Source organism: Lissotriton vulgaris, unplaced genomic scaffold (genome assembly GCF_964263255.1).
Source record: "Lissotriton vulgaris unplaced genomic scaffold, aLisVul1.2 SCAFFOLD_219, whole genome shotgun sequence".
Classification (NCBI taxonomy): Eukaryota; Metazoa; Chordata; class Amphibia; order Caudata; family Salamandridae; genus Lissotriton; species Lissotriton vulgaris.
The window spans coordinates 716,455-743,419 of NW_028246735.1; the positions used below are offsets into that span (position 1 = coordinate 716,455).

Consider the following 26,965-nt stretch of genomic DNA (forward strand, 5'->3'; position numbering starts at 1 on the left):
CCCCTGCTGTGCTGGGCGTTCTAAGGAACGGGCGTGGTCATGATGATCTCAGCTCGTCATGAGCACACGAGAACCGTGGCTCATGACGAGCTGAGCTCGTCATGAGCACTGGGGCGGTGTGCGCGGTCCCCCTCCGCCCAGCGCGGCAAGGGAATGAGCCCCGCAGCCAAGGGGTTAAACACATGGCCCCATAAAGGCAAGAGATCAATGCTTATTTTCTCTCTAGCTGGGTGAGGAAATGGCTCTGATGAACTTTGAACTCCTCAATATAGGGTACATGTACACATCACAACGGAAAAATACATCGATTCATAGGTCCGAGGAGGATCGAGCCCTCAGTCGGAAGAAGCTCTTCTTTTCAAATATGTGTCTTCCAGGCGCCTGAGCATTGCAGGGACGCGCGGAGGTTCAAGAATCATATGCAGATTGGAGAGGGTTCTTGAGATGGTTCTGGATGGGGTCTGGGCCTCTGGAAGTGGAACGCCGATAACTACATCTCTGGCTGAACCCACCAACCTGTCTTAGGCTCAAGGGACCGGTGAAAACTGGCCCTGCGCACTGGTTTTCGCATAATCACGTGACACAATGAGAGAGTGATATAGGCACGCCTGCCTCGGAGGTCAGTCCGCATTGTGGTGTTGTGGGCTCTAGTCCCACATACTGCTTAAGGAATGACACAGACACCGTGGTTGTGATCACTCAACTGGCCACAAGCACGTGCACCCGTGCCCATTTATTAGCCGGGTCACGTCACTCGTGACGCCGGTGTGGGGTGTGTGTGCCCACTCCCATAGGGGGTGTGCTTATTAAACCAGTGCCTGTTGAGACACTAGAACGTATCTCGCCGGACACACCATGCATATCAATCCTTATTGTTCGGCACGTACTCTCGAGCCAGTTGAGCGCCCTGAAGCTGCAGTGCACAGCGCTGTAAAAAACCGTCTAAACATAAAGCACTGGATTGTAGATAGTTACAATTGTCCGTCCCAATTACTGGCTTCTCTATGCCTCCCAGAGCGCTTGAAAAAAATACATGAAATACGTAACTGTATCAAACTCTGCTGAAGACACCCACAGTTTGTGGGTTTATTATCAGAATTCCTTTGCTGCACACATCCAATCTTGCCTCAGGGCTGAAGCCTTGAAATGCTCACTCACAAAAATTTCATCAATTTTATGAACGTGGAAATGATGAAAGCCTTGCCTTCTTAATTGGCGCTATAGTGCTGGACATCCATGCGCTGTTTGATGGCGTTGCTAAGGAATACCAGGAATTGCGCTTATAGTTTATTTATTTCCGCGTGAAACAGCCCTGCAAGGATTTGTATCCCGTCTCCCTCGAGATACCCTGAGGAGTGAGCGGAAGGCGCTATAACCCACCGAGCTATCGCTCGATGTATTGCCCGCACCAAAGCGGGATCAAAATTTCTGAGGACGCGGATACCCAGAAGTGCATTGTTGAACACCGTCTTCAAGGCGCTGTAGTTTCTCCCCTACTCTGTGCAGGAATACTATCACAACTACTGGTAACGAGGATGGGATTGGGAAGGAGGACGATACGTTAACTAAGGGCCATGAGGGTGAGACCCCAATCACTCGGGAGGATTGCTAGAAAGGAGCCCCACACGCTAGAGGAAGGGTGAGACATTAAAAGTGGAAGGAGGGGAGAAGGCTAACATGGCCGTCACTAGGGAGGATTCTGGTTTCCCATCACTGGGGCGGTGGTAGTGGAGGGTGAGATCTTAGGGAGCAGGATGACACGAGGGAGCAGGGTGAGACACCTCGATCTCTGGCCTTTCAGTAAGAACCGCCATCTCTCTGCTTAAGGTGATAGCATTATCCATTCTACTGGGGTGTGGGGTGTAGAAAAATGAAAAGTGGGTTTCGAAGTACGGTTTGGGGAGGCAGATGGCGAGGCTAAGAGACAATTCACGATAGGTTGCCCCGTAGGAATAGCGCCAGGATGAGAGGTATGCAGAAATGTAGGGTTAGGTAACGGATGTGGGGTATGGCAGTCTCCCCTTGGAAATAGAAGAAAAAATGAATATCATAGATATCTGTTACATTTTCCCAAAACAAGATGGTCAGAAATTATTGAAAAAACAAAATATCATGTAGTGGATTATTTACGCCAAGATTAATGGCCGATTATTAATCTCAAACTGATTAAAAAGTTCAAAAATGCAATGATCCGGCTCTGACTCCCGGACTAACCTTTTTGCATCTATCCCTCTGCACCACCCTGGCATGTATGTCTCACTCTCACACACATGGCTCGATGAGCGACATCCCTGTGAGATATGGACCTCATGCACTCCCTCGGGTAAGGGTCTCACTCACATTACAAACGGTTCGATGGCCGACATCTCCAGGAGCTATGGACCTTGCGTCATCCCTGGAGGTTGTGGTCTTGCATACCCAGTATCGGATGTCTGACATATGTAGGAGATGTGGATCTCATGCCATCTCTGTCGGTAGAAGTGGCACTCACATACCCAGGGCTGGGTGTCTGACACATGTAGGAGATGTGGATCTCATGACATCTCTGGGTGAGGGTGCACACACGTACCCAGGGCAGGGTGTCTGACATATGTAGGAGATGTTGATCTCTTGACATCTCTGGGGGTGGGTGCACTCACGTACCCAGGTCTGGGTGTCTGACATATGTAGGAGATGTGGATCTCTTGACATCTCTGGGTGAGGGTGCACTCAGGTACCCAGGGCTGGGTGTCTGACATATGTAGGAGATGTGGATCTCTTGACATCTCTGGGGGTGGGTGCACTCACGTACCCAGGGCTGGGTGTCTGACATATGTAGGAGATGTTGATCTCTTGACATCTCTGGGGGTGGGTGCAGTCACGTACCCAGGGCAGGGTGTCTGACATATGTAGGAGATGTGGATCTCTTGACATCTCTGGGGGTATGAGTATGAGTATGAGTAAAACTTATATTGCGCAGACAATAACCCGAATGTATCAAGGCGCCTAACAACTAATATCATAAGCAGGAGCTTATCACCATTACATATAGGCCTGCACAAAAAGGTGGGTCTTCAAGAGAAGGGATCTTAGTTCCAAAGGGAGGGAGTTCCACCATTTGGGCGCCAAGGTGGAGAAAGCCCTACCCCCCCATTTAGTTCTCCTGAAACGGGGGGCTGACAGAAGAAGTCTACTCGAAGAGCGTAGGTTCCTAACAGGAGTGTAGCGAAACAAAATGGACCCTAAACCCGTAGGCTTGTTTATAGCTAGTGCCCTATAGGTCATGCACAGGGTCTTAAAGCGGATACGATCCTCCACAGGAAGCCAATGTAATAGCTTTCTAGCCGCTGTGGTTGAGGCCCGTTTGGGAAGGTCCAGGACAAACCTGGCAGCAGCGTTCTGGACTACCTGCAAGCGCTGCAGTAGACTTTTGTTCAGTCCCACATACAGCGCATTGCAGTAGTCCAGCCTGGAGCCAATCAAAGCAACTGTAAGCTGTTTCCTTGCCTGCAATGATAGGTAATGTCTAATCCTTCTGAGGATGTGGATGATGCCCCAACAGGTAGAGATGGTTCTGTTAACCTGTTTGTCCAGATTGAGGGCGGGATCGATCATGACCCCCAGATTTTTAGCAGAGGAGGTAGGGGTGGGGCAGGCTCCTAATGAGTCTGGCCACCAACTAGATGACCAAACATCCTCTTTCCCTCCAAACACCATCACCTCCGTCTTCTCTCCATTCAGTTTTAATGAATTGTAAATCATCCATTGCCCGACTGCCTCCATACAAGATCTAAAATTGGAGGCAGTCGGGACAGCTGACTGGGAGAGAGAGACGAGGATCTGGGTGTCATCCGCATAGGATACTATCTCCATCCCATAAGATCTAATAAGCCTGGCAAGTGGGGTCACATAGATGTTGAATAGGGTCGGACTCAAAGCCGACCCCTGAGGGACCCCACATTGCACAGGCAGGGATGGAGATAGGAACTCCCCCAACTTCACTCTTTGCACTCGATGGTTGAGGAAAGAGGTAAGTAGATCCAGGGCTGCCCCCTGAACCCTAACCTCCCTCAGCCTAGATGTTAATACTGAGGGAGAAAGGGTGTCGAAGGCCGCCGTCAGATCTAAAAGGATCAGGAGGGTGGTCTGGCCTCCATCAACACACGTGCGGATATTATCCAGCACGATGGTGAGGGCAGACTCCGTGCTATGTTCCCTCCTGAATCCATGTTGGGAGGAGTCAAGACAATCCGAGTTCTCTATATATGCAGCAAGATGCTTGTTAAGATGTGCTTCAAGCATTTTTGCAGGGGCCGGGAGGAGAGAAATGGGCCGAAAATTTTTCAGGACCGCCGGGTCCAAAGAGGCTTTTTTCAGCAGGGGTTTTACCACCGCATTTTTCCATTGGGTGGGAAAATGGCCATCTCTCATTGCTTTATTCATAATGTCAGCCAGTGGGGGCAAAAAGATATCTCTGCACTGTTTAAGAATCCTAAGGGGACATACATCCAAGGGGGAACCGGATTTGGTAAATATCTAAAATTTTTGCCTGGAAAAAAGAGGCAAACTCACGTACCCAGGGCAGGGTGTCTGACATATTTAGGAGATATGGATCTCATGACATCTCTGGGGGTGGGTGCCCTCACGTACCCAGGGCTGGGGGACAGGCTAGTCTTTGTGACGGGCTAGGCGTCACTATAAAGGGCGTTTCCAGCACGAAGGCAGCAGACCTACTTAACTCCTGAGGCGGAAGCCGGAAGCTGTGTTTCTTTGTTGCAGTGTATTTTTAACTTCATTTCTGTTGGCAATTTGCTCACCTTTTAATTCTCTGTGCCGCAATCTCCCCACTCAGCCGAGTAGGCACTGAGTTGATACTCGACCTCAGAGGCAGCCGATAAATTCAAGCGGCTATCTTGGGAAGGTACATAGGGGGACAGGCTAGTCTTTGTGACACTCTCGGCGTCACTATAAAGGACGATGGTCATGTCTCCGCGCAGTGGATGCGATCAGCGGACGCACCTCCAATGCGCCAAAAGAGCGCCAAAAGAAAGCCCGTCTGCACCCGTCAGCGTCCCGGAGGCGTCGGGTGCCGGGCGGGTGGATGGATCCTACACAATTTCCACCGATAACTTGCTCATCTATGAGTCAGAGCATTTAAAAACAGTAAGGGACAACATTGGTTGTTGTTGTCCGGTGTCCCACGATAGCTTGAAGGGTGTCTTTCGCTGTTCCAGCTGCGGATGGACACCTTTTATTGGTTCACCTAGTAAAGACTTTCCGGGCTCCTTTAATCCCATTGTCCCAGACCAGTCCGGGGAAAACCTCCAAAACAATCTCCCATGTATACTCCTCAACACGCGGTCATAGGGCAAACATGCTCTTGATCTTTTTAACTTATTAACAGAGTCCAAGCCCGCGTGTCTCTTTTTGACGGAGACTTGGATGGGAGATTCCTCTAGTCCCGACTTATCCAATGCTCTCCCCCAGAACTACTATATTCCTAGAAAGGACCGGGCAAAGGGCAAGGGTGGAGGAGTTGCAATTGTAGTGGATAGCCGCTACACTTGCTCAATTGTTCCTACAGAAGATATTCAGGGGGCGGAGTCCCTAGGCTTCTGCCTATCTTTTTCACCCCATCACTCATGTTCTGGGTTACTAGTTTATAGACCACCGGGCCATGCCGGCTCTTTCTACGGGGAACTTCATGTGGCTGTCTCCTCATTAATTATGAAGTTTAAACACTGCTTGCTTCTGGGGGACTTCAACATCCATATGGATGTGGCAGACGCGGTAGATACCATTAAGCTCCTCGACGTCACTAATCCATTTGGGCTGATCTCTTATCTTAGTCCTGCCACCCACAATAAAGGCCACATATTTGATCAGATTTTTTCTAATATTCCAATCACCTCGGCCCCTCCTCTACCTGTGGTGTGGTCTGATCACTATTTAGTGAATTTTGATATCCTGCGCGTGCTCAAATCGACCAACAGTGGTCCTAGTCCGCAGCCATCTGCCACCCGCTCCTACCATCGAGTGTCGTCTGACATTCTAGCTCAATCTCTTGCCTCGCACCCGTGCCAGCTCACTGGCGATCTGGAGGCTGATTTAGAACTTTTTCAGACCTGGCTTACGCACCGCCTTGATGAGCTGGTACCTCTCTCCATTGGCCGCAAAAACAACTCACGTGCCTCTGTTCCCTGGTTTACTCCGGCATTACACGAAAGTAGAAGGCTCTGTAAGAAAGCTGAGAGAGCATGGCGCAGGAACTATGATGTGCCACTAAAGGAGGCATGCAGGGACCGCATTAAAATCTATCACAAGGAATTTTCTTATGCTAAAAGAATTGAAGCAGCTGCTAACACTAGCAAGGAAATCTTTGTTATAGTCAAGGAATTTACCTCCTCTTTAACCTCAATATCCAAATTTTCTCCTTCGGAACTCTGGATTAAACAATTGGCCAATTTTCTTGCTAGTAAAATTAAAAACATCCAGGCTTCATTCAAGATGACAAATCTGGGTCGCCGAAGGACCCTTGCCCTGCTAAGTTCCTTGCCAAGATAGCGCATGTCATCAATCCCATAATTAATCCGGTCCTCAATCACTCTCTCAACACGGGCATTGTCCCTAGTTCCTGGAAAAAGGCTCTCCTCCCTCTTTTGAAAAAACCCAACCTTGACCCCCTCGCCCATGCTAACTATCGTCCAATTTTGCTTCCTCCGGCCTTTGCTAAGGTCGAGGAAAAGCATGTCCATTCCTCCCTCTCCAATTTTCTTGAGGCTCATGATATTCTCCATCACACTCAGTCCGGTTTCCATTCCAATATGAGTACGGAAACAGCGCTGCTGGAGGTTACTGAGTCTATTAAGGAGGTTCTGGACAACGGAGGGAAGGCGATGCTGGTCCTGCTCGACCTATCAGCAGCCTTCGATACCGTCCCTCACAGCCGTCTACTTCTAAGACTCCAGGAGATTGGTCTGAGAGGGACGGTATTCAGTTGGTTTGTGTTTTTCCTATCTGACCGCCAACAAGCAATCTGGGCCCCTCCATTCTCAGCCCCGGTTCCACCTCTGGAAGTGGGAGTCCCTCAAGGATCAATTCTGAGTCCTACTCTTTTTAATATATATATGTCCCCCTTGGCAGCACTGGTTGAGTCTTTTGGAGCCCAGATTGTGTCATATGCTGATGACACGCAGCTTCTCTTTACTTGTAATAAAAACACTGCTTTTAACGGCGACAACATCAAGAGCTGCCTCGTGGCCGTTTTCCCTTGGTGCCAATCGAATCAACTATAGTGCAACTCTGACAAATCAGAAGTTCTCTTTTTTGACTGCCCCCCGGACGCCCACTGGAAATCCTGGTGGCCTGCTGATGTGTTCCCTCCATCAGCTGCCACCTCCATGGCGAAAAACCTGGGTGTGAAAGTGGACAATGGGCTCACTCTTAAACCCCAGATCTTGGATTTAGTGGGACAATGTTTTGGCCTGCTAAAAATTCTTAGGAAATTCCTTCCCTTCCTGTCACTCACCCATAGGAGGATCACGGTACAGGCCTTGATCGGGTCACGGCTGGATTATGCCAATGTTTTATATTTAGGCCTCCCGGAGTATCTCCTCACCCGACTGCAGACTGTCCAAAATGCAGCAGAGCGAGCAATCTTTGGCCTCAGTCGTAGGTCCAAAACTTCGGTGCTTTTAAACTCACTCCATTGGCTGCCAGTGCGTAATCGCATCCTTTTTAATACTCTTACCATGGCATTTAAAGCTCTTCATGGCACTGGTGCTTTCTATTTAAGGAAAAGAATTTGCTTCTACCATCCTTCCAGATCCCTACGTTCCGCCTCCTTAGCGTTGGCTACTGTCCCGGCAATCAGACGAGCGCGCATTGGGGGACACTCTTTCAAACTTCTGGCACCCCAATGGTGGAACAAACTGCCTCTGTCTCTGAGGAAGTTAGATAACCTGCTCTCCTTCAGGAAGGAGCTCAAAACTTTGTTGTTTGGTCAGTAGCTTTCTGCGATTTCTGGTCTTTGTGGCCCGACAGGTCTGACAGCGCCGGGACACTCTGCCCGAGTAGCTGAGCACTCTACAAGACTCCCCCTAACATAACATAACATAACTAGCCAGTGACCAGGGCGGCGATAGGAAGATGCCACCAGATGTCGGGTGATTTCAGGTGAAAAGGTGAAGTTTGTCTCTTCAGCCCTGAGGACCAGGAGGAGTCGACGATGACCAGGAGCTGTATTCGAGATGTACCACAAAGGATCTAGTTGACTGCGGTGTTGGTATCCGGATTGGACCCAACAAGCCTTGGGAAACGCTACCCACCCAAGAGGTCGAGATTGGCTTCGGTGCAGACCAGCAAGGTCTGGGGCGCTTCTCCTTTGCAGGGAAGCTGGAGCAAGCCTGGAGCAACCAAGAAAGCAAAGTAGTTTCAAGATTGGTCTTCCTGGTTATCTCCCTAGCCAACGGACTAGGAACTGCGAAGACGCGTCAAGCTGAAATGCACACAGCTGGTCCACAGGACACTCGTGGAGTGTGGGCCTCTGAGCTTCAGTGCAAAAGTTGCTCAGGCGGGGTCTTCAAGCACACCAATGCACAACTTCGGGATACCTCGGGAAGTAGGCGCAGGTTGCAATATGCAGGTTTTCCTGGAGTTCCGGTCCCACGTCTCTCGTGTCCACCACTGGTCTCAGCTTTGCTGGGAGCACGCGTCAGAGATGTCTGGAAGTCCATGACCTGATTCTTTGGGATCCAGCGGGAGCCTCGAAAATGCAGACCGGCAAAGATGCAGTTGGTGCCTGTTTGAACAGGGTGGTCACTACTCGACCACAAGGGAGATTTCTTCTGTCTTCCAGTCGATATTGAATGTCGAAGGTCCAGGATATATGTTGCAGAGTTTCGTCCAGGGTAATCTAGAGTCCTAGGGACTGGTGTTCTATACTTATAGCAGGTTTAGGGGTAGGACTAACTCTAAGGTCCCTCCTATGGGTGGACCTAGGGAAGGGGTGGTAACACCCCTTCCCCTTTGTCCAGTTTCATGCCAGAGCTGGGGCTGAGTGCCCTAGCAACCGGTTTGAACTGGGAAATGCATGGAGCACCTTGTGTGCCTCAGGCAGTGTCAGAAAAGCATTCACTGAATGCAACCCACCCTGCCCCAATACACTAAAGCCTGTCTGGGGAGGTGCTAACACCTCTCTGGACAGGAAACCTATTGTCCAGGTCTCCCCTGCCGGAGTTTCGTGCAGGAGGGCAGACTTGTGTCTTTGGCAGCAGCATCCATTTTGTGATGCTGGGGCTCTGTTTAACTTTAACCGGGTAAACCAGTAACTACATGGCTTCTCCCTCTAGAAGGGTGAAATGCTATCCCCGCCGCTAGAACTGGTAGGGGGGTAGAATTTCAAAGTGTTTGACACCTTATACAACATGTTTTGATAAAGCCAAACCAAAGTTAGCATTAACCGCAAGGGTTATAATGCACTGAAGAGTATATGGTATGGCTATATCATAGAACAGCTATAAAGAGATGGTTCTGAAAGCTGCAGAGGGGCTCAACTCATGCTAGGGCACCCTCTCACACAAAACCAAGCACTCTGCCTCCAGGATTGTCAAGGCCTGCCATAAGAATGACTTATAGGTTAATATGTGTCTATATGTATATATAGATATAGGTATACTATATCTAAGTAAGGGGTGATTACACCACCTTACCCAGGCTGTAAGTACAGACCTGTGGTGTCAGTTTGGTAGGCTAACCAGGGGTGGCACAATACATGCTGCAGCCCCTGGTAGGCCTAGGGTGCACCTATGCCCTGGGTACCTATGGTACACTATACAGGAGCTCACAAGGGTGACCCAGTAAACAATCAGCTATGTACCTAAAGTACATGGTATCAATTTAGAGAGAGAACAGCCATGCTCTGGGCCTGATTAGCAGGGCCACAGCCATACTAAAGTCGAAAAACCAGAGAATCACAGCAAAAAGTGGGGGTACCCATAGGAAGCAGACCCTACTCTCCTACATACACCTCACGTTTAAATTTACTCCTGAAGTCTAAGTTTAGACCTGGGTCTAAGGCTTGATTCACAAAGATAAAGTTTGACCAAAAGTCTAACTAGGACCATAGGTCTAACTTTGCTACTAGTAAATTTAGTACTAGTTACTAGTTGAAAAGTTAATACTAGTAAGTTTACTTTTAGTTAAGTTACTAGTAGTAACTTACCTTTTTGAATACCGAAAAGTAATGAAGTTAAAATTTTGGTCTAACTTTACCTTTGTGAATCAGGCCCTGATGGTCTCCAGTACTCTATTTGTTACATGTGGACTGTTTGCTTCCCCACTTCTGAAAGGATGGGGTTGATGTAACAGGCTCTGGATGCTGGACTTGAGCAATGGAGGCAGGAGCGTAGGTTGTACTGAACATTCGATGAAGGAGTAGCACCTGAATTACAATTAAATACTGGCAAGAACCAGTGAGCAATAAAAAGTTGGACATAATATGGCTGTGTCTGGGTGTTTTAGGCTGTAACTGTAAATACCTGTTTCAGGCATAGAGCGGCTGTATCCGGGCATGTGATTACTGAGTCTCTGGAATATCATGTTGATACCCTAGTTAAAATGTAGGAGTCTTGAAAAATGCATTGTGCCTTACTAACTACTAACATGGCTCTTATTATGCAGTTCTTAATATGTATGTCAATTCCTGTGATAGCATGCGGTCAAAGGTCATGTGAAGTCATTTTCTGGGATTACTGTGGCCAAAGGTCATATGATGACAATTCCTATGATGTCACTGAAGTCACTGAAGTCACTGAAGTCAAAGGGCAAGATGTCACTTCTGCTACCTCTTGTATTTTGGAGAATCAAGGTCTATGATTCTTCCTTTAGCTCTTCCTACAAGCAGATAAGATAATTTTCAGAGCTCAACTAACATTGGGTTTAGATATTACCTGTCACAAGAGGAAGAAAAGAATAAAGGTAAATGAAGGCACTAGTTACATTAAAAAGTATTTACCCAACAACTGGTCTTCTTTTTCATAATGAAGAATTTGTTGCCTTTTTTCTCCACCAGAAAAATATATTTGCTCTTGGGAAAATCCTTACATGTACACAACCCCATGTTTGTCAGAGTTCCAGGATCATTCCCACTTTCCAAAGGGAAGCTCTCATTCACCGAAAATAAACAATTGTGAGAACACTTTGACAAATGCTTGTTCTTTTTGCTTAGAGACCACGCATTGTAAAGAGAGTCTGCATAGGTTGAAAGTTGTTTTTTGATTAGATAAAACTATGATTGATGTAACAATATATAGTTATGATTTTTTAAACTTGTGTTTTTAAATAGGTGCAATAAAACTGTGTCAACAATAGGAGAGACTACTTATTAACCGTGTCCTGATGAAGGTGGTCGTATAAACTGTTTTGTTAACACCGAAACGCTTTGTGTGTTGAGAGTTATATCCAAGGAACTTTTGTGGTCCTACCTAATTACTGAACAGTGGACCTCTAGACATTCTATTGATTCTTGTAGGGATAACTACCCTATGATGTTTTTAATGTTTCACATGTCATTTGTCTCTCATATATTTTAAGAAGGAGAATTTTATTCTATGATGAACTATTGATAATTAAAAAAAATACATTGTTTTTGTAATAACAGTTATAGGTTCTATATTTGTGTTTTTACAATTGTTTTCTGGGTCAATGTTTGTGATCAATGTGAGGTACTGAAGTGTCTTTATAGTTGGCAGTAGGAATATTGTTGAGTGAAATTCGAGAAAAATATTTCTTTAATCTGGTCCAAGAGAGCTTGCTTTGATTATTACCTGTGATACCCTGTCTCTTGGATAGTGGGGTCACTCCCTGCTTTTCTATATATGGCATGAACAGCAAACAAAAAACAGTACATTATAAAAAAAAGATATCGGGGAGTCGGTACTATAGTTGTAGACACTTTTGACAATGTCCATAAGTTCATAAGAAATTTGTTTCTGTGAATTTTAGTGACTTTCATATTTTTTCAGTTGTTTATTTGCACATTTTACTTTCATAGTTCTAACAAAAATATTTTGGAGCCTCATGGGAAAAGAAGTCAACATGTTTTGCCCTTTTAGGCACACAGGCCTGAGGCTTTCTCAAGGCTAAAAATCTACTGTCTGTAGGGCCATGGTGTGCTGCATAATTCAGGACGGAGCCTGGAAAGTTGCTTGAGTGTGCTCTGAAATGTACCTTAAAAAATCCATGTATTCCTTCAAATATAAGTACATCAACAATGACCAAAAAGTATTGTGTGCTGTAAAACCCTGAATAATGTCCTTTTTCTCTACAGATATTTAGGAAAGAACGTACATACCAACAGTTCACATTTTTAATGATTGGACATAGCCAGGGGCCATAACTCTCTAAAAATATACTTCAGGCAACTGGCATCTAGTCATGGAAGGATTTCCACATTTTAGAGCTTTAGACAAGAAGCCACTAAGGTTCCTGCTAATAATGCCACAGAAACTGCTCCCAAGCTTGAAAAAATGAACTGGGAGTGATGTTTTGCTGTTAAAGTAACAGCAAAAATACTACTTAAAGAGATCATAATTGCTATATTGAGAGAAAAACCTTTTTCTTTTGGGAGAAGGTCTGTGTACACAAAATCAAATTAATATGAATTCACTAGAATTTTTTTTATATAAGATCCATCAATTCTTGCTCAATTTATAAACTTACCTTTTGCTGCTTTTATTAGTAAATCACTTATCAGAGAATATATAGAGAAGAATATTATAATCTTGTTTAGAGGCTGTGCAATTGATTTCTACATTGCCTATCACTGAAACTAGACAGATAAAGGAAAACCCAGAAAAGGTTGTATTGGCTATCTGGGAGGGTTTTTTAAAATATTTCAATTACTTTTTGCAAAACAAAATGTCTGAAATGTGATATTCATAAAATATTTCTGTTCATAAAGCCATATATATTTGACACTTTTCAAACAAACCCATCATGCTTACATTAAGTATACCTTTCTAAAATCCCTCAATCATTGGCATGGTATATTGAAGTATATCATATCAGTTGCCTTGCACTATATTGGTTAGAAGTCTGTAAAATAGAAGTAAATTCAATTTCAATGCAGATTATAAAGAGGTTTCTAAGATATGTAATAAACAAAATGTGCAGAATTTATAAACCTTACAGCTCTTTTTTAAACACCCTACTGTCATTTTCACATTATTTCTTTTGATATGTCTGCTCTGACAGACAACAATAGGTTATGAATTTCAAAGCGGGCATTTCTGAAGATTTTCAAACTGGCGTCAAAGATCCTTTTTTGTTTTGTGTTGCTGTGCAGAGTAGGCATTGCCTTACTCACTGGATAGAGGACTTCTGTTGTTGTATATAGGAGACATAGTGTAGCTAATAGTCTCTCTATAGAGCAAAATATAGTTCTCCCCCACTCTTCGTTCAATGCAATATCACATACCTTTGTCCTTCTGGAGAGTGTCTGAAATAGGGACAATAAATGTGTTACTTGTGCAGATTTTGTACTCCATTATTCACAATTTCATAGGTAAAATTCCAAGAGGTATTTCACACTTGAATATTACGACAACAATGTTTGAGTGTAATTCCCTGAACTCAAGCTATTCACAAACATTGCGGTATGATGTTAAAAATGATGAGATTGAAAACTTCCCACCACAATGAACATTTGACAAGCAGGGTTAAACAGAACAAATGAATCTGCATTTTGAACATTACAAGACCTAAACAGTGTGCACCATCTCAGGGACTGTGAAAGAAAATTGTGCATGTGAGCAAAATCAACTTACATGATGCATGCATAAAATTGCACCTAGAAACATATTTTGTACAATATTATGAAAGATTGAATTAAGAACAGAGCTATACATTACATAAATAATTTTTATTTATTTAGCGATTTATAGAGCGCCTGGTGACCTAAGGCATCCCCGCGCACACAATGAAGTAAAGATACTCAGAAATAGGCCTGGGGGGAGCTCAAGGAGTTCTACTAACAAGAATTCTGTAGATCGGGCCAAAAACTCAGCGAGATTCTGCGGAATCCAACGTGTGGGCGGAGATGCTCAACAAGCCCAACTCTTGCTACGTTTTTAACATTTGTATCTCCTAAAGGGGAGTAATTCTGTTACAGACTGAAGAGGCTGGAATCAAAATAACGTCTCTGCAATTAATTTCCTCCCAGACCATGAACTACCACAAACGTAATAGATTACTCCTCAGGATCCAGAACTGGATGGAGGAATCGGGGGTTATGTCTAATCTACAGGCTGGCTTCCGACCCTCCATCAGTACAGTGGATCAAGTTTTTAGGTTTTCCACAATTTATTGGAAATGGGTAATTTTGGGGGGCGGTACACTCTACGCAGCCTTCGTTGATCTGAAGGCTGCATTTGATCTTGTTCCACGAGATAGGTTGTGGCGCGCGCTCCATGACCAAGGCATACCACCCGAACTGCTTACAGTATTGATCAAATTGCATGATGATAATTATGCGCAGGTGAGATGGGGCACCCAGAGTCAGGTGACTGACAGATTTCCAACGTCAAGAGGTGTCCGACAAGGATGTGTGTTGGCACCCACATTATTTACCCTATATATAAATAGGGTTATAGATTACTATAGAGATTCCCATACAGATGCTCCTAAACAGAATGGTACCTCGGTTCTATTGTTAATGTTTGCCGATGATACCCTCCTAGTATCTAAGACCCAGGAAGGGCTTCAGAAATCAATCGGCTGCTTCGAAAAATTCTGTACTGACCACGGGTTATCTGTAAATGTTTCCAAGACCAAATTCATGGTCATGCATAAGAATAAGAGCATCAGGGGCAGAGTTTTTATGAATGGGGAACTCCTGGAACAGACGAATAGTTTCAGCTATCTGGGCATTATATTAGGTTCTAGGCTTCAGTGGAAGCCACACATGTCATATTTAACCTCTAAGCATGCACAGTTGACGGGTGTGCTAACAAGAGAGTTTAAGTCCTCAGCCACCAAACCACTGGCCCCAGTACTTAAAATCTACGATACAAAAGTTAGATCATCTATGTTATACGGTGCAGAACTTTGGGGGGTTTCTGACATTACGGGCTTGCAAATGGCACATAACAAATTTCTTCGCTGTATAACAGGGCTCCCACACTCTACACCTCTTGTACCATTACGTTTGGATTTGGGGAGAAATAGCTTAGAGGATATTTGTAGGTTTAGACCAATAGCGTATTGGAGGAGACTGTGGGTGACGCCTGAACTCTCTCATTATGCATCAGCCTTGCTGGAAACACGAAATATGGATACAGGGGGTAAACTCATATGGTTTAGGAAGGTCAAAACTTTATTCGAGGCCATAGGTATGAGGGAGTTATGGGTCAATCCCCAGGAGAGTGTATTCCCCTCAAAAACTAAGCTAAGAGAAGCATATTGGGCGATGGTATCACAAGAGGTGTTTCAGTCACACACCGTCCCTTCGCTCACCAGGGCTTTTTTGGAGCTGAAACATTTTCCTTCGTACGAGAGATATTGGGATTTAATTACATCACCATTCGACAGGAAACTGTTTCACCAGTTTAGGGTTGGGACCCTCCCTCTAAACTCATTTACCTGTAAATGGTCAAAAAGTAAAAATGACCGTTCGTGCCCTTTTTGTATATCACACACGAAAAGCATTGCTCATGTCCTGTTTGAATGCCCCGAGTATAAAGCTCCTCGCTATAAATGGATTAGGTCGATCTGTATCCTAAAGGGGATTCAGGCTGGGACAGCAGCACTGAGGATATTTCAGACAGATTGCTCTGATGCATTTGTGATCGCGCTTGCAAAATTTCTAAAGTGGATGTGGTCAATCCGTAATAGCAAATTGAAAGTACTGTAGCTCCCACAAACCCATAGTAGTATCTTTGTGGAATATATTTTTTATCAATTTTTAAATGTTTTTATTCTCAACACAATATTTATGTTTTTTAATTGGTCAAGATGAATTACAAAGTTTGTGGAAATTTTAATCTGCCGATCCTAAATATGTAACTTCCTGTTAATATCATTGTTATGTAATGTTTTAAATTATGTGTCTTTTGCGACTCTGTTAGACCTGACATCATTGGCTTGAGTCTCTCCTCCATTTTTTCTGTTTGCCTCCTCTGTTGACAATGTTTTTGCTGGTGTATTGCTTTGGGCACTGTGCCACTGCTGATCAGTCCCACAGTGCAAGTGCTCCCTATGTAAAATTACTGTCTTGATTGAATTCCATGTTTGGCTTATTTGGTTTACTGTCAGTCCCTAGTCTAGTGCACCAGGAGTGCGAGGGCTTGTAAATACAAATGCTGCTCGTGGGCTTGCAGCACTTGTTGTGCCACCCACAAGAGCGGCCTTGTAAAAGTATGTCTAAGGGTCTGCCAATGCTAGACCCACGTGCAGTCTGGTACTGTCACGCTGACTGCGCAAGTACACCTACTTGCCAGTCCCCAAACCTTCCCTTAACTTCATATTAGTCACCCCTATGGTAGGCCTGCAGGCAGGGTGCATTGTAGTATAAGGTAGGACAAGCCTGACCAAGTTGGCATGTCCTAATAGTGAATTACAGCCATATTCGTTTTTCACTGTTGCAAGGTAACCTGCTCTCCATTAGTCAGAATGGGCTGCCAGGGTTATTAATGTTATAATCCTAGTTGGCTCGGGGAGCATGGTGCAATGTCGAGTTTGGTATCGCTGAACTCGGGGTTTAATAATGCATCCGTTTATGTGGATGGTTTTTAGACTCTGGGTTTGAAAATAGCACTTTTAAAAAGTGGCTATTTTCTTGTCTAACTATTTCTGGTTTCTGCTGGTTTGGTGTGTGTGTGACAGGAGCTGGGTGGCTCCAGAGGTCTGAGTGAGTCAGTGTGGGATGAGTGGGACATTTGCATTGAGAGTAGGGGAAGAGTAGCTCCTGATAGCCTGCCCTGCCTGATACAATGCTGGCTCCACCTCCTGCCAGGCGCCTGATGGCTCTATGCCTGCCAGGGACGATCCTGGCCCCACCTCCTGCCGGGAGGCCGATAGCTCTGCTCCTGCCAGTGACAATACTGGCTCCACCTCCTACTGGGTGGCTGAGGACTCTGCCCTGCACCGTGAATAGGCCAGGTGCCTCAGCCTGGCTACACCCACAACAAACCCAGGATGTGGGGAAATGCCCCTGCATGGACAAAGGGATCAAAGCCAAAAAGGGGTATAAGAGAAGGACCCCTGAACCAAGACTTTAGATCACTTCTGACAAGGAACCCTGAAACCAAGGACAAGAAGCCTGCTGATCCAAGGACTTGCCTACCCCTTCTGCCAGTGTGCTGTTTGCTGGGGGGAATCCTGCATTGCTTCTTTATTTTTGCCAAGGAACCAGGAGAGAGGAACTGTGTGTGTACTCTCAGACTTTGCTAAGAAAATCTCCAAGGGCTGGAAGAGTGCCAGCCTCCTGTTGAAGTCACAGGGCTAAAGGACTTCATCTGCTTAAAGTGCTGTTTGCTGGAACTTGTGAATACAGCACCTCTGAAAGAATCCAGCAATCTCGACGCCGACGGACGCTGCCGAATCCAGCTCGACATCGTGAGTAACGACTCCAGTGTCCCGCTTCCTCGACGCCGGCCGCCGGGCCCGATAGACGCCAGTAGCGACGCCAGTGAGTAGCGAGTTCGGCTCCAGCTCCAAGTAACCCTGTGTCGAAGCCGCCGCTGATCGCATCGAAGCCGAGCCCTCTCGACGCCGTGAGCGCTGCTCACTCTCGCAACATCATCATCGACATCGACGACGACGCCGTATCCTGCTTCGCCTTGTGAGCGCTGCTCCTGCCCGACATCTGTCGACGCCGCTGCAGGTCGCCCCGACTCCGACGCCGGATCAACGCCGAAGACGCGACGCTGGACATCTCGACGCCGCTGATCATCGTGTGCTTCGCTTTTCCAAGGTACTGTGTTGTGGGGGTCTGTTCGACTCCGGGCTCGACGTAGCGCTCCTCGCGGTCGACGCCGAACCTTTGGATTAACTTTGCCTCGACGTCATGTGACTCCCGGGTGCCGCTCGCAGCTGTGTCACTGATTGCCGCTTCCGTGGATTTCCTGCCTGTATGACCGACGCTTGGGAAAGGTGAGAGGAGAAGGCGCTACAGACCCTACCGAGTTGCCTGCTGCTACAGGGGACGGGACTGCGAGACCCAGGGTTCCGCGCAGGAGCATCAGAGCGCACCTGGAGTCTCTTCCCGCCCCCTGCTCCTCCCTGTTTGCCTGCTTGCCTTAAAACAGCTCGCGGCCCCCGCTTCGCGGGAGCCGCTCGCAGCTGTGTCACTGATTGCCGCTTCCGTGGATTTCCTGCCTGTATGACCGACGCTTGGGAAAGGTGAGAGGAGAAGGCGCTACAGACCCTACCGAGTTGCCTGCTGCTACAGGGGACGGGACTGCGAGACCCAGGGTTCCGCGCAGGAGCATCAGAGCGCACCTGGAGTCTCTTCCCGCCCCCTGCTCCTCCCTGTTTGCCTGCTTGCCTTAAAACAGCTCGCGGCCCCCGCTTCGCGGGAGCCGCTCGCAGCTGTGTCACTGATTGCCGCTTCCGTGGATTTCCTGCCTGTATGACCGACGCTTGGGAAAGGTGAGAGGAGAAGGCGCTACAGACCCTACCGAGTTGCCTGCTGCTACAGGGGACGGGACTGCGAGACCCAGGGTTCCGCGCAGGAGCATCAGAGCGCACCTGGAGTCTCTTCCCGCCCCCTGCTCCTCCTACATAATCACGCTTTAGACGCACAGCGGGACGCGTGTGCGGGACGCCGGACGAAGCCCGGACAAAGGGCGGACAGTCTTAGACAGTCCGAGACAGGCTGAGACTGGTCTGGGCACGTCACTCTGCCTTTGTTGAGCCAGATCTTCATCATACAGTAAGATTATTAATCCATGAAATACTCGCTTAACCTTTGTTAATTTGTACCGTATTATCGTGAGTTTGCCTGTTTTGGCAGTTGGACAAATATTAGGACTTAACACCAACCTCATTCAAAATGCCAAAGAAGAATGTTGCGGTGGGGGGTAATTCTATTGAAAACTATATGGTACAAGTAGTGTCAAAGATCAATAACGATAGGAGACAATCTCTAGGTCTTAGTCACTCTCCAAATTTATCTCCCTTAAGCCCTTCACCAGACTCACCATGGTTAGATATTCCATCTCAGGCTGAGGGAAGTGTAATTTTGGATTCCGTGACACCCGAAAATGGCCCAACAAACATGAGTATCAGTATAGCTCAGGATCAAGATATAGCTACGATCAATGTCTCAGACTCGCAGATAGTCGACCCTGAAGAAAACCATACTGCACAAGACAGTGAGCAGACAACCATAGAAGCCGATCCTCCTGTTCAAGCTCCAGCACCTCGAGCGATTAGAAAGTGTAGGAAAACCCAACTACCTCGCGGTGGAGTTCATACAGGGAGGAAGAGGGCCGCGTCACCACTGAGAAGCAGGGAAAAAGGTAGGAGGAAAATAGAAGAGGACGAAAAATTAAATACGGATGAAGAGCTTATATCCAGGATAGTAGATTTAATTGACACCAAGTTTAGAGCCTTAATTAAACCGGTAGTGGCCAAACTGGATAAGTTATCCGCAGACGTGAAAAAGTTGGGAGTAGATCAAAAGAAGTTAATGGAAGAAGTGTCTAACATATCCGGTATAGTTAAAAATCTGGCCATGCCTGTAAAAGAGGTATTTGGCCTCCAGCCAGATTCAGGCACAATTCCTAACATCACAAGGGTAAATCATTCAGATCAGACGCCAAATACTGCACCCAACCAGTCACCGTCAAGGGACATCCATCCTCCACAACCACCAGAAATAACCCTTCCAAGAACAGAAGAAGACACACTACACTTCATTGAGGACGCAGCCCCTTTAGTGCTGGTTTTAGCAAATGCTCCCCCTCTAACACCGGACCAAACTGAATCACCCACGGCGCTAACAAGCAAAGCCCTGCACTGGCTATCGGGCAATATGCGGTTGGCCCCATGGGGGAAGCAACAGCTAGCTAGAGATATTAAATCAGCCAGAAGGGCCACTTGGATAGGCCAAAACCCCCAAAAATTTAAAGGCGACTGCATAATTATAAATTTTGTAAACTCTGCAGTCTTACCAAATATCCTTCCAAACATTCTACCACCACAGCGAAGGAGAGGTACTATCATCCCTCTCACTCTGGAATTTTTTGGTAAAAAATAAAGGAGTATGACATACCCTAAGCCTAATCATACCTACATTAGACCAATATACATTTACATTTACATTTACATTTATTACACTTGTAAAGCGCGTAATTCACCCAAAGGTCTCAGAGCGCTAGGAGCAGACAAGATCCTTAGATTCAGCAGATTCAGAGGAGTGTGAGGGATGGAATACTAGAGGTTAAAGAGGCAGGTTTTGAGCAGTTTCCGAAATCTGACGTGATCTGGCTCTTCTCTCAAAAGTGTGGGGAGGGAGTTCCATGCTTCTGGGGCGGTTTTGCTGAAGGCTCGGTCCCCGTTCCTAACCGTTCGGACTCTGGGAACGGATAAGAAGGCTTTAGTAGAGGAGCGCAGTGTCCTAAGTGGGACATGGGCCTTAAGTTTCCTTTCTAGGTAAGCTGGTCCATGTCCATTTACTGCCTTATGAACCAGACAGCAGAGTTTGAATTTTATGCGTTTTTTAACGGGGAGCCAGTGCAACGTTCTGAGACAAGCTGCTGACGGGGTTCGCGGAGGAAGGTCTAGTACTAGCCTTGCAGCCGTGTTTTGAAGAACCTGAAGTCGGTTTAGTAGTGACTGATTGATGGCTGAGAACAGAGCGTTTCCATAGTCCATCCTGTTTATAACCAGCCCTTGAACTAGGGGCATGCGTGCTGAGAGCGGGATCCATTTAAAGATCTTCCTCAAACTGCGTATCTGGCCATAGCTACTTCCAACTATTTTTTTTATATGTTCGGACATGGTGAGCTTGTTATCTAGGATTACACCCAGGTTCCTGACGTAAGGTTTGGGGGCAGGGCACATGCCCAGGGCGTCAGGCCACCAGTCCGATGACCAGATTTGGTCAGCTTTGCCAAAGAGCATGACTTCGGTCTTCCCTGCGTTCATCATGAGGTAGTTTCTAGTCATCCACTCTTGTATATTAGTCATACAATTTTTGAACCTAAATTTAGCATCGTCATTGTTTTGGCTAATGGTGACGAGAATTTGGGTATCGTCAGCATAGGATATTGTCCCAAAACCGCATTCTCTGATGATCTTGGCCAGGGGAGAAACATAAATATTGAAAAGGGTCGGACTTAAAATAGATCCCTGTGGGACTCCTTTATCATTTTTATAGGAGATGGAGGTGTGGTCACCGATTTGGACCCTTGATCGTCTATTTTCGAGATAGCTTGATATCCATTTAAGAGCGTTTCCTTCGACACCAATCTCGACAAGGCGCTCCAACAGTATGCGATGCGAGATGGTGTCGAAGGCCGCAGATAGATCCAGTAATATCAGGATGGCTGATTTTTTTGAGTCTAGGGACAGCCTGATATTATCTACAACCTCCAACAGGGCTGTTTCGGTGCTGTGGAATGCCCTGAAACCGGATTGGGATGGATCGAGGAGTTTATTTGATTCCAGGTGGGCAACAAGTTGTTTATTTATTAGGGTCTCCATGACTTTCCCAAAGAGTGGCAGAAGGGAGATGGGCCTATAGTTAGTAAATTGATCCGGATCAGCGTTTGGTTTCTTCAGAATGGGCCTGATTATAGCTTTTTTCCAATGGTCAGGGACAGCGCACTGTTGTATTGACTGATTAAAAATGTTTGTCAAGGTAGGGATCAAAACTGGGGAGATTTTATGTAAGACTTGTGGCGAAGCAGGGTCACCCGGTGCTCCAGATTTCATTTTCAGCAGTGCGTGATTTACGTCCTGCTCAGTCAAGGGCAAGAACAGTTTCAACGTGTTATCATGGCTGTTATGAGAGGTTTGCCTTTCAGTGGGAGGAGTGCTGGCCTCAACCTCAGTTGTTTGCTTAGGAAATCGTTCATGAATTTCGGTTATTTTATCATGGAAGTAGGAGGCCACAGAATCAACCCATGTTTTGGAGTCAGGAAGCGCCTGTTGAGCACCTGGGGGTGTGGTAAACTCCTTCACAATATTGAATAGTTCTCGTTGCGAATTTGCTGCTAGGGCAATCCTGTTTCCCAGATAGACTTTTTTAGCCTCAGCGATGTCCTGCATATACTGTCTATGAGCTGCTTTGTATAAGTGTCTATCTTGAGCGCTTTTTGTCTGTCTCCATTTTCGCTCTGCCAGCCTAGTAGCGCATTTTCTTTGTTTGAGTTCCGGTGTAAACCATAGAGAGTTATTTCTTGGGGGTTTAGAAGTGCGCATAGGCGCTATCTCATCAAGTGTAGTGGTAATGGCTGATTCAAATTCCACGGCGATTTGGCTGAGATTAGTACATTGGGCAGTAGAGGGCGGGCCAGAAAAAACAAATGGTTGGGGCTTTGATGTACCAGTAAATAACTGGGGTTATAGTAGGGATGGATATGACCAACCACCACGTCCATATCATACAGATCCCCATTACTTTAATATCCCCACTTCCAATAGGTATGATATTTTCTCTGCGGAGGGTGGGCTGGACGGGGTAGAATGACTACCAGAAGACGTAGGCATAGTGAATGTGAATACTTATAGTACTGTAATCCCTATTAATCCACCTGCAAGAGAGAATTTGAACAGAACACAACGTGGTCGTCAAAAATGTGTGGAGGGACTTTTATTGTTATCATGGAATATAGCTGGACTTTCTGATAAAATGCAAGATACAGAATGGCTGCACTATGTTAAAAAATATCCTATAATATGTCTTCAAGAAACCTGGGTAGTAGGGAAAAACCTGTTCATTGAGGGTTATCAGAGCTTTATAATCCCGGCAATACCATCCGCAAGTGGAAGAGCTAAAGGGGGTTTGGCCATCTTTGTCAGTTTGTCGCTTATATGTTATAAAATTGAACACACATCTGGTAACAATAACATACAGATTTTGGAATTCAGAAGGGGTAAAACCAATTTTGCATTGATTAATTTCTATAATTCTGTGAACCAGGCTGGAGATTGCAATATAGAAATCTTACGTGATTTGCTAGGGGCAATTGATAGTTCTCTGCCATGCTCTAAAATTCTAGTAGGTGATTTTAACACACATTTATGTGGGAACCCTAGCGTGGGACCTGTTGGACAATTGGGCTGTAACAGTATGGAAGGAATACACTTTGAACACTCGCAGAGGGGTACAGGGTTAAACGAGTTAATGGATGAAAACAATCTATTCACGGCAATGTCGACAGTACCTGATCAAACTGTATTCCCAATCCCTACTTATAAGGGCCATGCCACAGGTACATATATAGACCACATTCTCATTTCAGCTGATTTTGTTAATATCATCGAGGATTTTAGGATCCACATGAGTATTTACAGCGACCACAACCCTTTATGCATAACTATGGGCATGAGTCTACTTGAAAAATGCAATTCTCGAGAGGACCGTGGTCTTTTAAAATGCATTAACGGGAAGCGTCGCTTAAAATGGGCAATGGTGGATTGCGATCAATTTTATACCTCTATTAGTGCAGTTTGTAATCAAGAATTAATGATATGTACATCTCCTGCATCAGCTCCGTCGCAAATCCTGACATCGTTTAAGGAGATAGCTAACAAGGTGGAGTCTTTTTTAATGGTACCCAATAAGGGGAGAATAAATTCAAATTACAATCCAAAATGGTTTGACAGTGATTGTTCAAAGGCTAGTCGCGAGCTGAAGAAAGCCTTAAAAACAAAACCGAGAGATCCATTGATCATCAGGGGTTTGCGGAATGATTATAAGAAATCATTGGCTATTCGCAAGCGAGCAGTTAAAAAAAGTGTATGGGAGTCACTTTTAGAACCCGAGACTTTAAAAAACAGCTCGAAGTTTTGGGAGATAATCAACAAACCAATATTTGATTGTCCTACCATCCCAAACGTGGGCACAAACATATCAGAGGACGAATGGATAGATCATTTCAGTTCTATTTTTATAAATAATGAATCACAGGCAGAACAAAACTCAGGTACAGGTAGAGATATCTCTCTATGTTTCACAAATGAGGAAATAGTTAAAGGAATTAAAGGTCTGTCAAATAATAAGGCCCCGGGTCCCGATGGACTTCCGCCTGACCTCTTTAAGTCACGCGAAGCACTATGGGCGCCGGTACTCACAGCAGTACTTAATGCAGCTGTGTTATGTGGATGCCCAAAATCATGGGGGGTATCTACAATAGTCCCTATATTCAAGAAAGGAGACCGTAGCAGCCCGGCCTGCTACAGACCGATATCGCTAATAAATTCTGTGGCAAAAGTGATAGGAGGAGTCATTTTAAATAGATTGACTAGTTGGTCAGAGGAAAATAATATATTATCTCCAATCCAGTATGGTTTTAGGCCTGGACATTCTACCATTTCCCAATGTCTGAATTTGTATCTTATTGTCGGGAAGTACACCAAGGCTCGAAGAGGAACGATTCATATGGCGTTTATGGATCTCTCTTCGGCCTTCGATTGTGTGAACCGTGGGAAGCTTTGGAGCGCCATGGAAAAAATGGGCGTGGACAAAAACCTAGTAAACTTTCTAGAAGATATACATTCAGATACCAAAGCGAATGTCAGATACACCCAGGACCTAAAAGTGACCAAAGATTTTGGAGTGTTTCGGGGCGTCCGGCAAGGATGTATTCTGGCCCCGTTCCTCTTCAATCTATACATTAACGACCTGGAAGAGACCCTTTTAAGTACCAACACAGACTATCCATACATTGGTCGAAAAGGTCTGCCGGTTTTACTATATGCGGACGACGCAGTCCTTTTATCTAGAACGGCCAATGGACTCCAAATTTTACTAGATTCCTTTTACACATTTATGAAGACCAGAGATTTAAGTATTAATAACACTAAATCCTACATAATGAAGGTTGGTCAAGGTTTTAAAAAACCAAACCACCTAAATGTAGCTGGAGTGGAAATACCTGTAACACACACATTCTCCTATCTCGGGGTCCTCTTTGACAGTCAACTTAAATGGGGACCCGTGATTCAGAAAAAGAAGGGAGACGTTTCAAGGGTAAACGCGGCTATATTGGATTTCTCAAAAAAGCTGGGAAATAGCCCAGTTGCCGCTCTACTCCAGCTATATAAGGCCAAAAGTGTAACCACAGCTTGTTACGGCAGTGAAATATGGGGATACGTTCCCTCGGACGTACTCCAGATTGTTGAAAATAATTTTTTAAAACAGATTTTAAGGGTCCCAAGGGGTACAGCAAACTATTCTGTGCATGAAGAACTGGGGGTTCCGTATGTTAGCGATAAAATTGCATTGAATCCCATGTTATGCTGGATGAACAGCTGGTTAAATGATAATATCCCCCTGACCAAGCTTATTCTAAGAGAAGCACTTACATGGGATAACAGGTTGGAGGTTCCCTGGCTCAAATATTTATCCAAATGTTTTACTGATTTAGGCCGTCCTGAACTCTTTTTATGCCCGGAATCCATCACTAAAATGGATCTTATTACGGTCAAAAATGCTTTTATTGACTCTAGACAACAGGAAAGGGAATCATGTGAATTAAAAAAAGAAAGTGTACGCAATCACATACTAATTAAAAGCACTTTGCTTATGGAACCCTACCTGACATGGCAAATGTCGAGTTACGACCGTTTCCTGTTAACAAGGTTCAGGTTCAACCTGTTTCATCTTCTGCTGGCGGTACCTAGGGGTTCTCATCGAGGTCAAGTGTTGCCGGCTTGCGGCTGCGACGATAAGTCTCCGCAAGATCTGGCACACTTTCTGTTTTTTTGCCCCTTTTATGCTGTACCAAGGAAGTTATGCTTGAAACCCTGTTTGAAAAAATTGAACTTCCAACAATTCCGTCCTGCACAACATTTTTTACAGCTGCTAAATTGTGATTACACTTTGTTTACATGTAGTTTTTTAAGAATGGCGATCAAATTTAGGAATAGTATGGAAGGATAATAATACTGATACTGTTATTTATAACTGTTGTTAAAGGAACATTATTTTTAAACGGTCTTCAATATCTTGATACAGTGTTGTATTTTTAATTCTGTGATTTTTATCTGTAATTGATTACGCTTTTTAAGATTATGTGTATGTCATGTTATTATCTGTAATGTAAATACTTTTATGGTTGTCAAATCGAACAACCGAATAAAGTTATTTGACTTGACTTGACTTGACTCCCATGTGGGTTACATTGTTGCCAAGAACTGTGTTTTAAAGAAGAAGAGTTGCTTTTGATACTAAAGACTTTGTGCTAAGAAGAAACTACCTTGAACTATTATTTTCCCTTCCAAGAGTATTTATTAAGACTGTGGTATATTTTTGTCGTTATTTGGTCTTGTGCTAAGCCTTATATAAACATCCTTATTTTTATAATACTACTGTGTCGTGTCCATATGTAGTGTATTCACTTTATTACTGTATGTGGTCATAAATGCTTAACTCACAGCCTCTGAGATAAGCCTGTCTGCTCTGCCAAGCTACCAAGGGGATGAGCAGGGGTTATCAAAGGGTGATTCCCTTGCCCTGACTAGAAAAGGTGGGTCCCTATTTGTCAGAAGTACATACCTCTGCCAACTAGAGACCGCCGGTTCTAACATTGGACGCAGCGGTGAGGATTTTGAACCTTGCATAGGACAAGCCTGACCAAGTTGGCATGTCCTAATAGTGAATTACAGCCATATTCGTTTTTCACTGTTGCAAGGTAACCTGTTCTCCATTAGTCAGAATGGGCTGCAGGGTTATTAATGTTATAATCCTAGTTGGCTCGGGGAGCATGGTGCAATGTCGAGTTTGGTATCCCTGAACTCGGGGTTTAATAACGCA

The 26,965-nt window shown here is 45.3% G+C and overlaps 1 protein-coding gene across 22 annotated transcripts in view; it reads right to left on the reverse strand.

Annotated features, from left to right (window-relative positions):
- The window catches only part of LOC147665764 (butyrophilin subfamily 1 member A1-like), a 594,753-nt gene that overhangs the window by 149,263 nt on the left and 418,525 nt on the right, over positions 1-26,965 (reverse strand). For 11 of the 22 annotated variants that reach the window (XM_086949515.1, XM_086949510.1, XM_086949511.1 and 8 more), the window contains 2 exons: positions 13,455-13,477; positions 12,700-12,724 (listed from right to left, as the gene is read on the reverse strand). The exons of 5 other annotated variants lie outside the window; for them this stretch is intronic. In XM_086949515.1, the coding sequence (XP_086805641.1) occupies positions 12,700-12,724; positions 13,455-13,477 (48 nt within the window). The remainder of the gene's footprint in view (positions 1-12,699; positions 12,725-13,454; positions 13,478-26,965) is intronic. 6 more of the 22 variants (XM_086949521.1, XM_086949520.1, XM_086949516.1 and 3 more) reach the window with 1 other exon arrangement.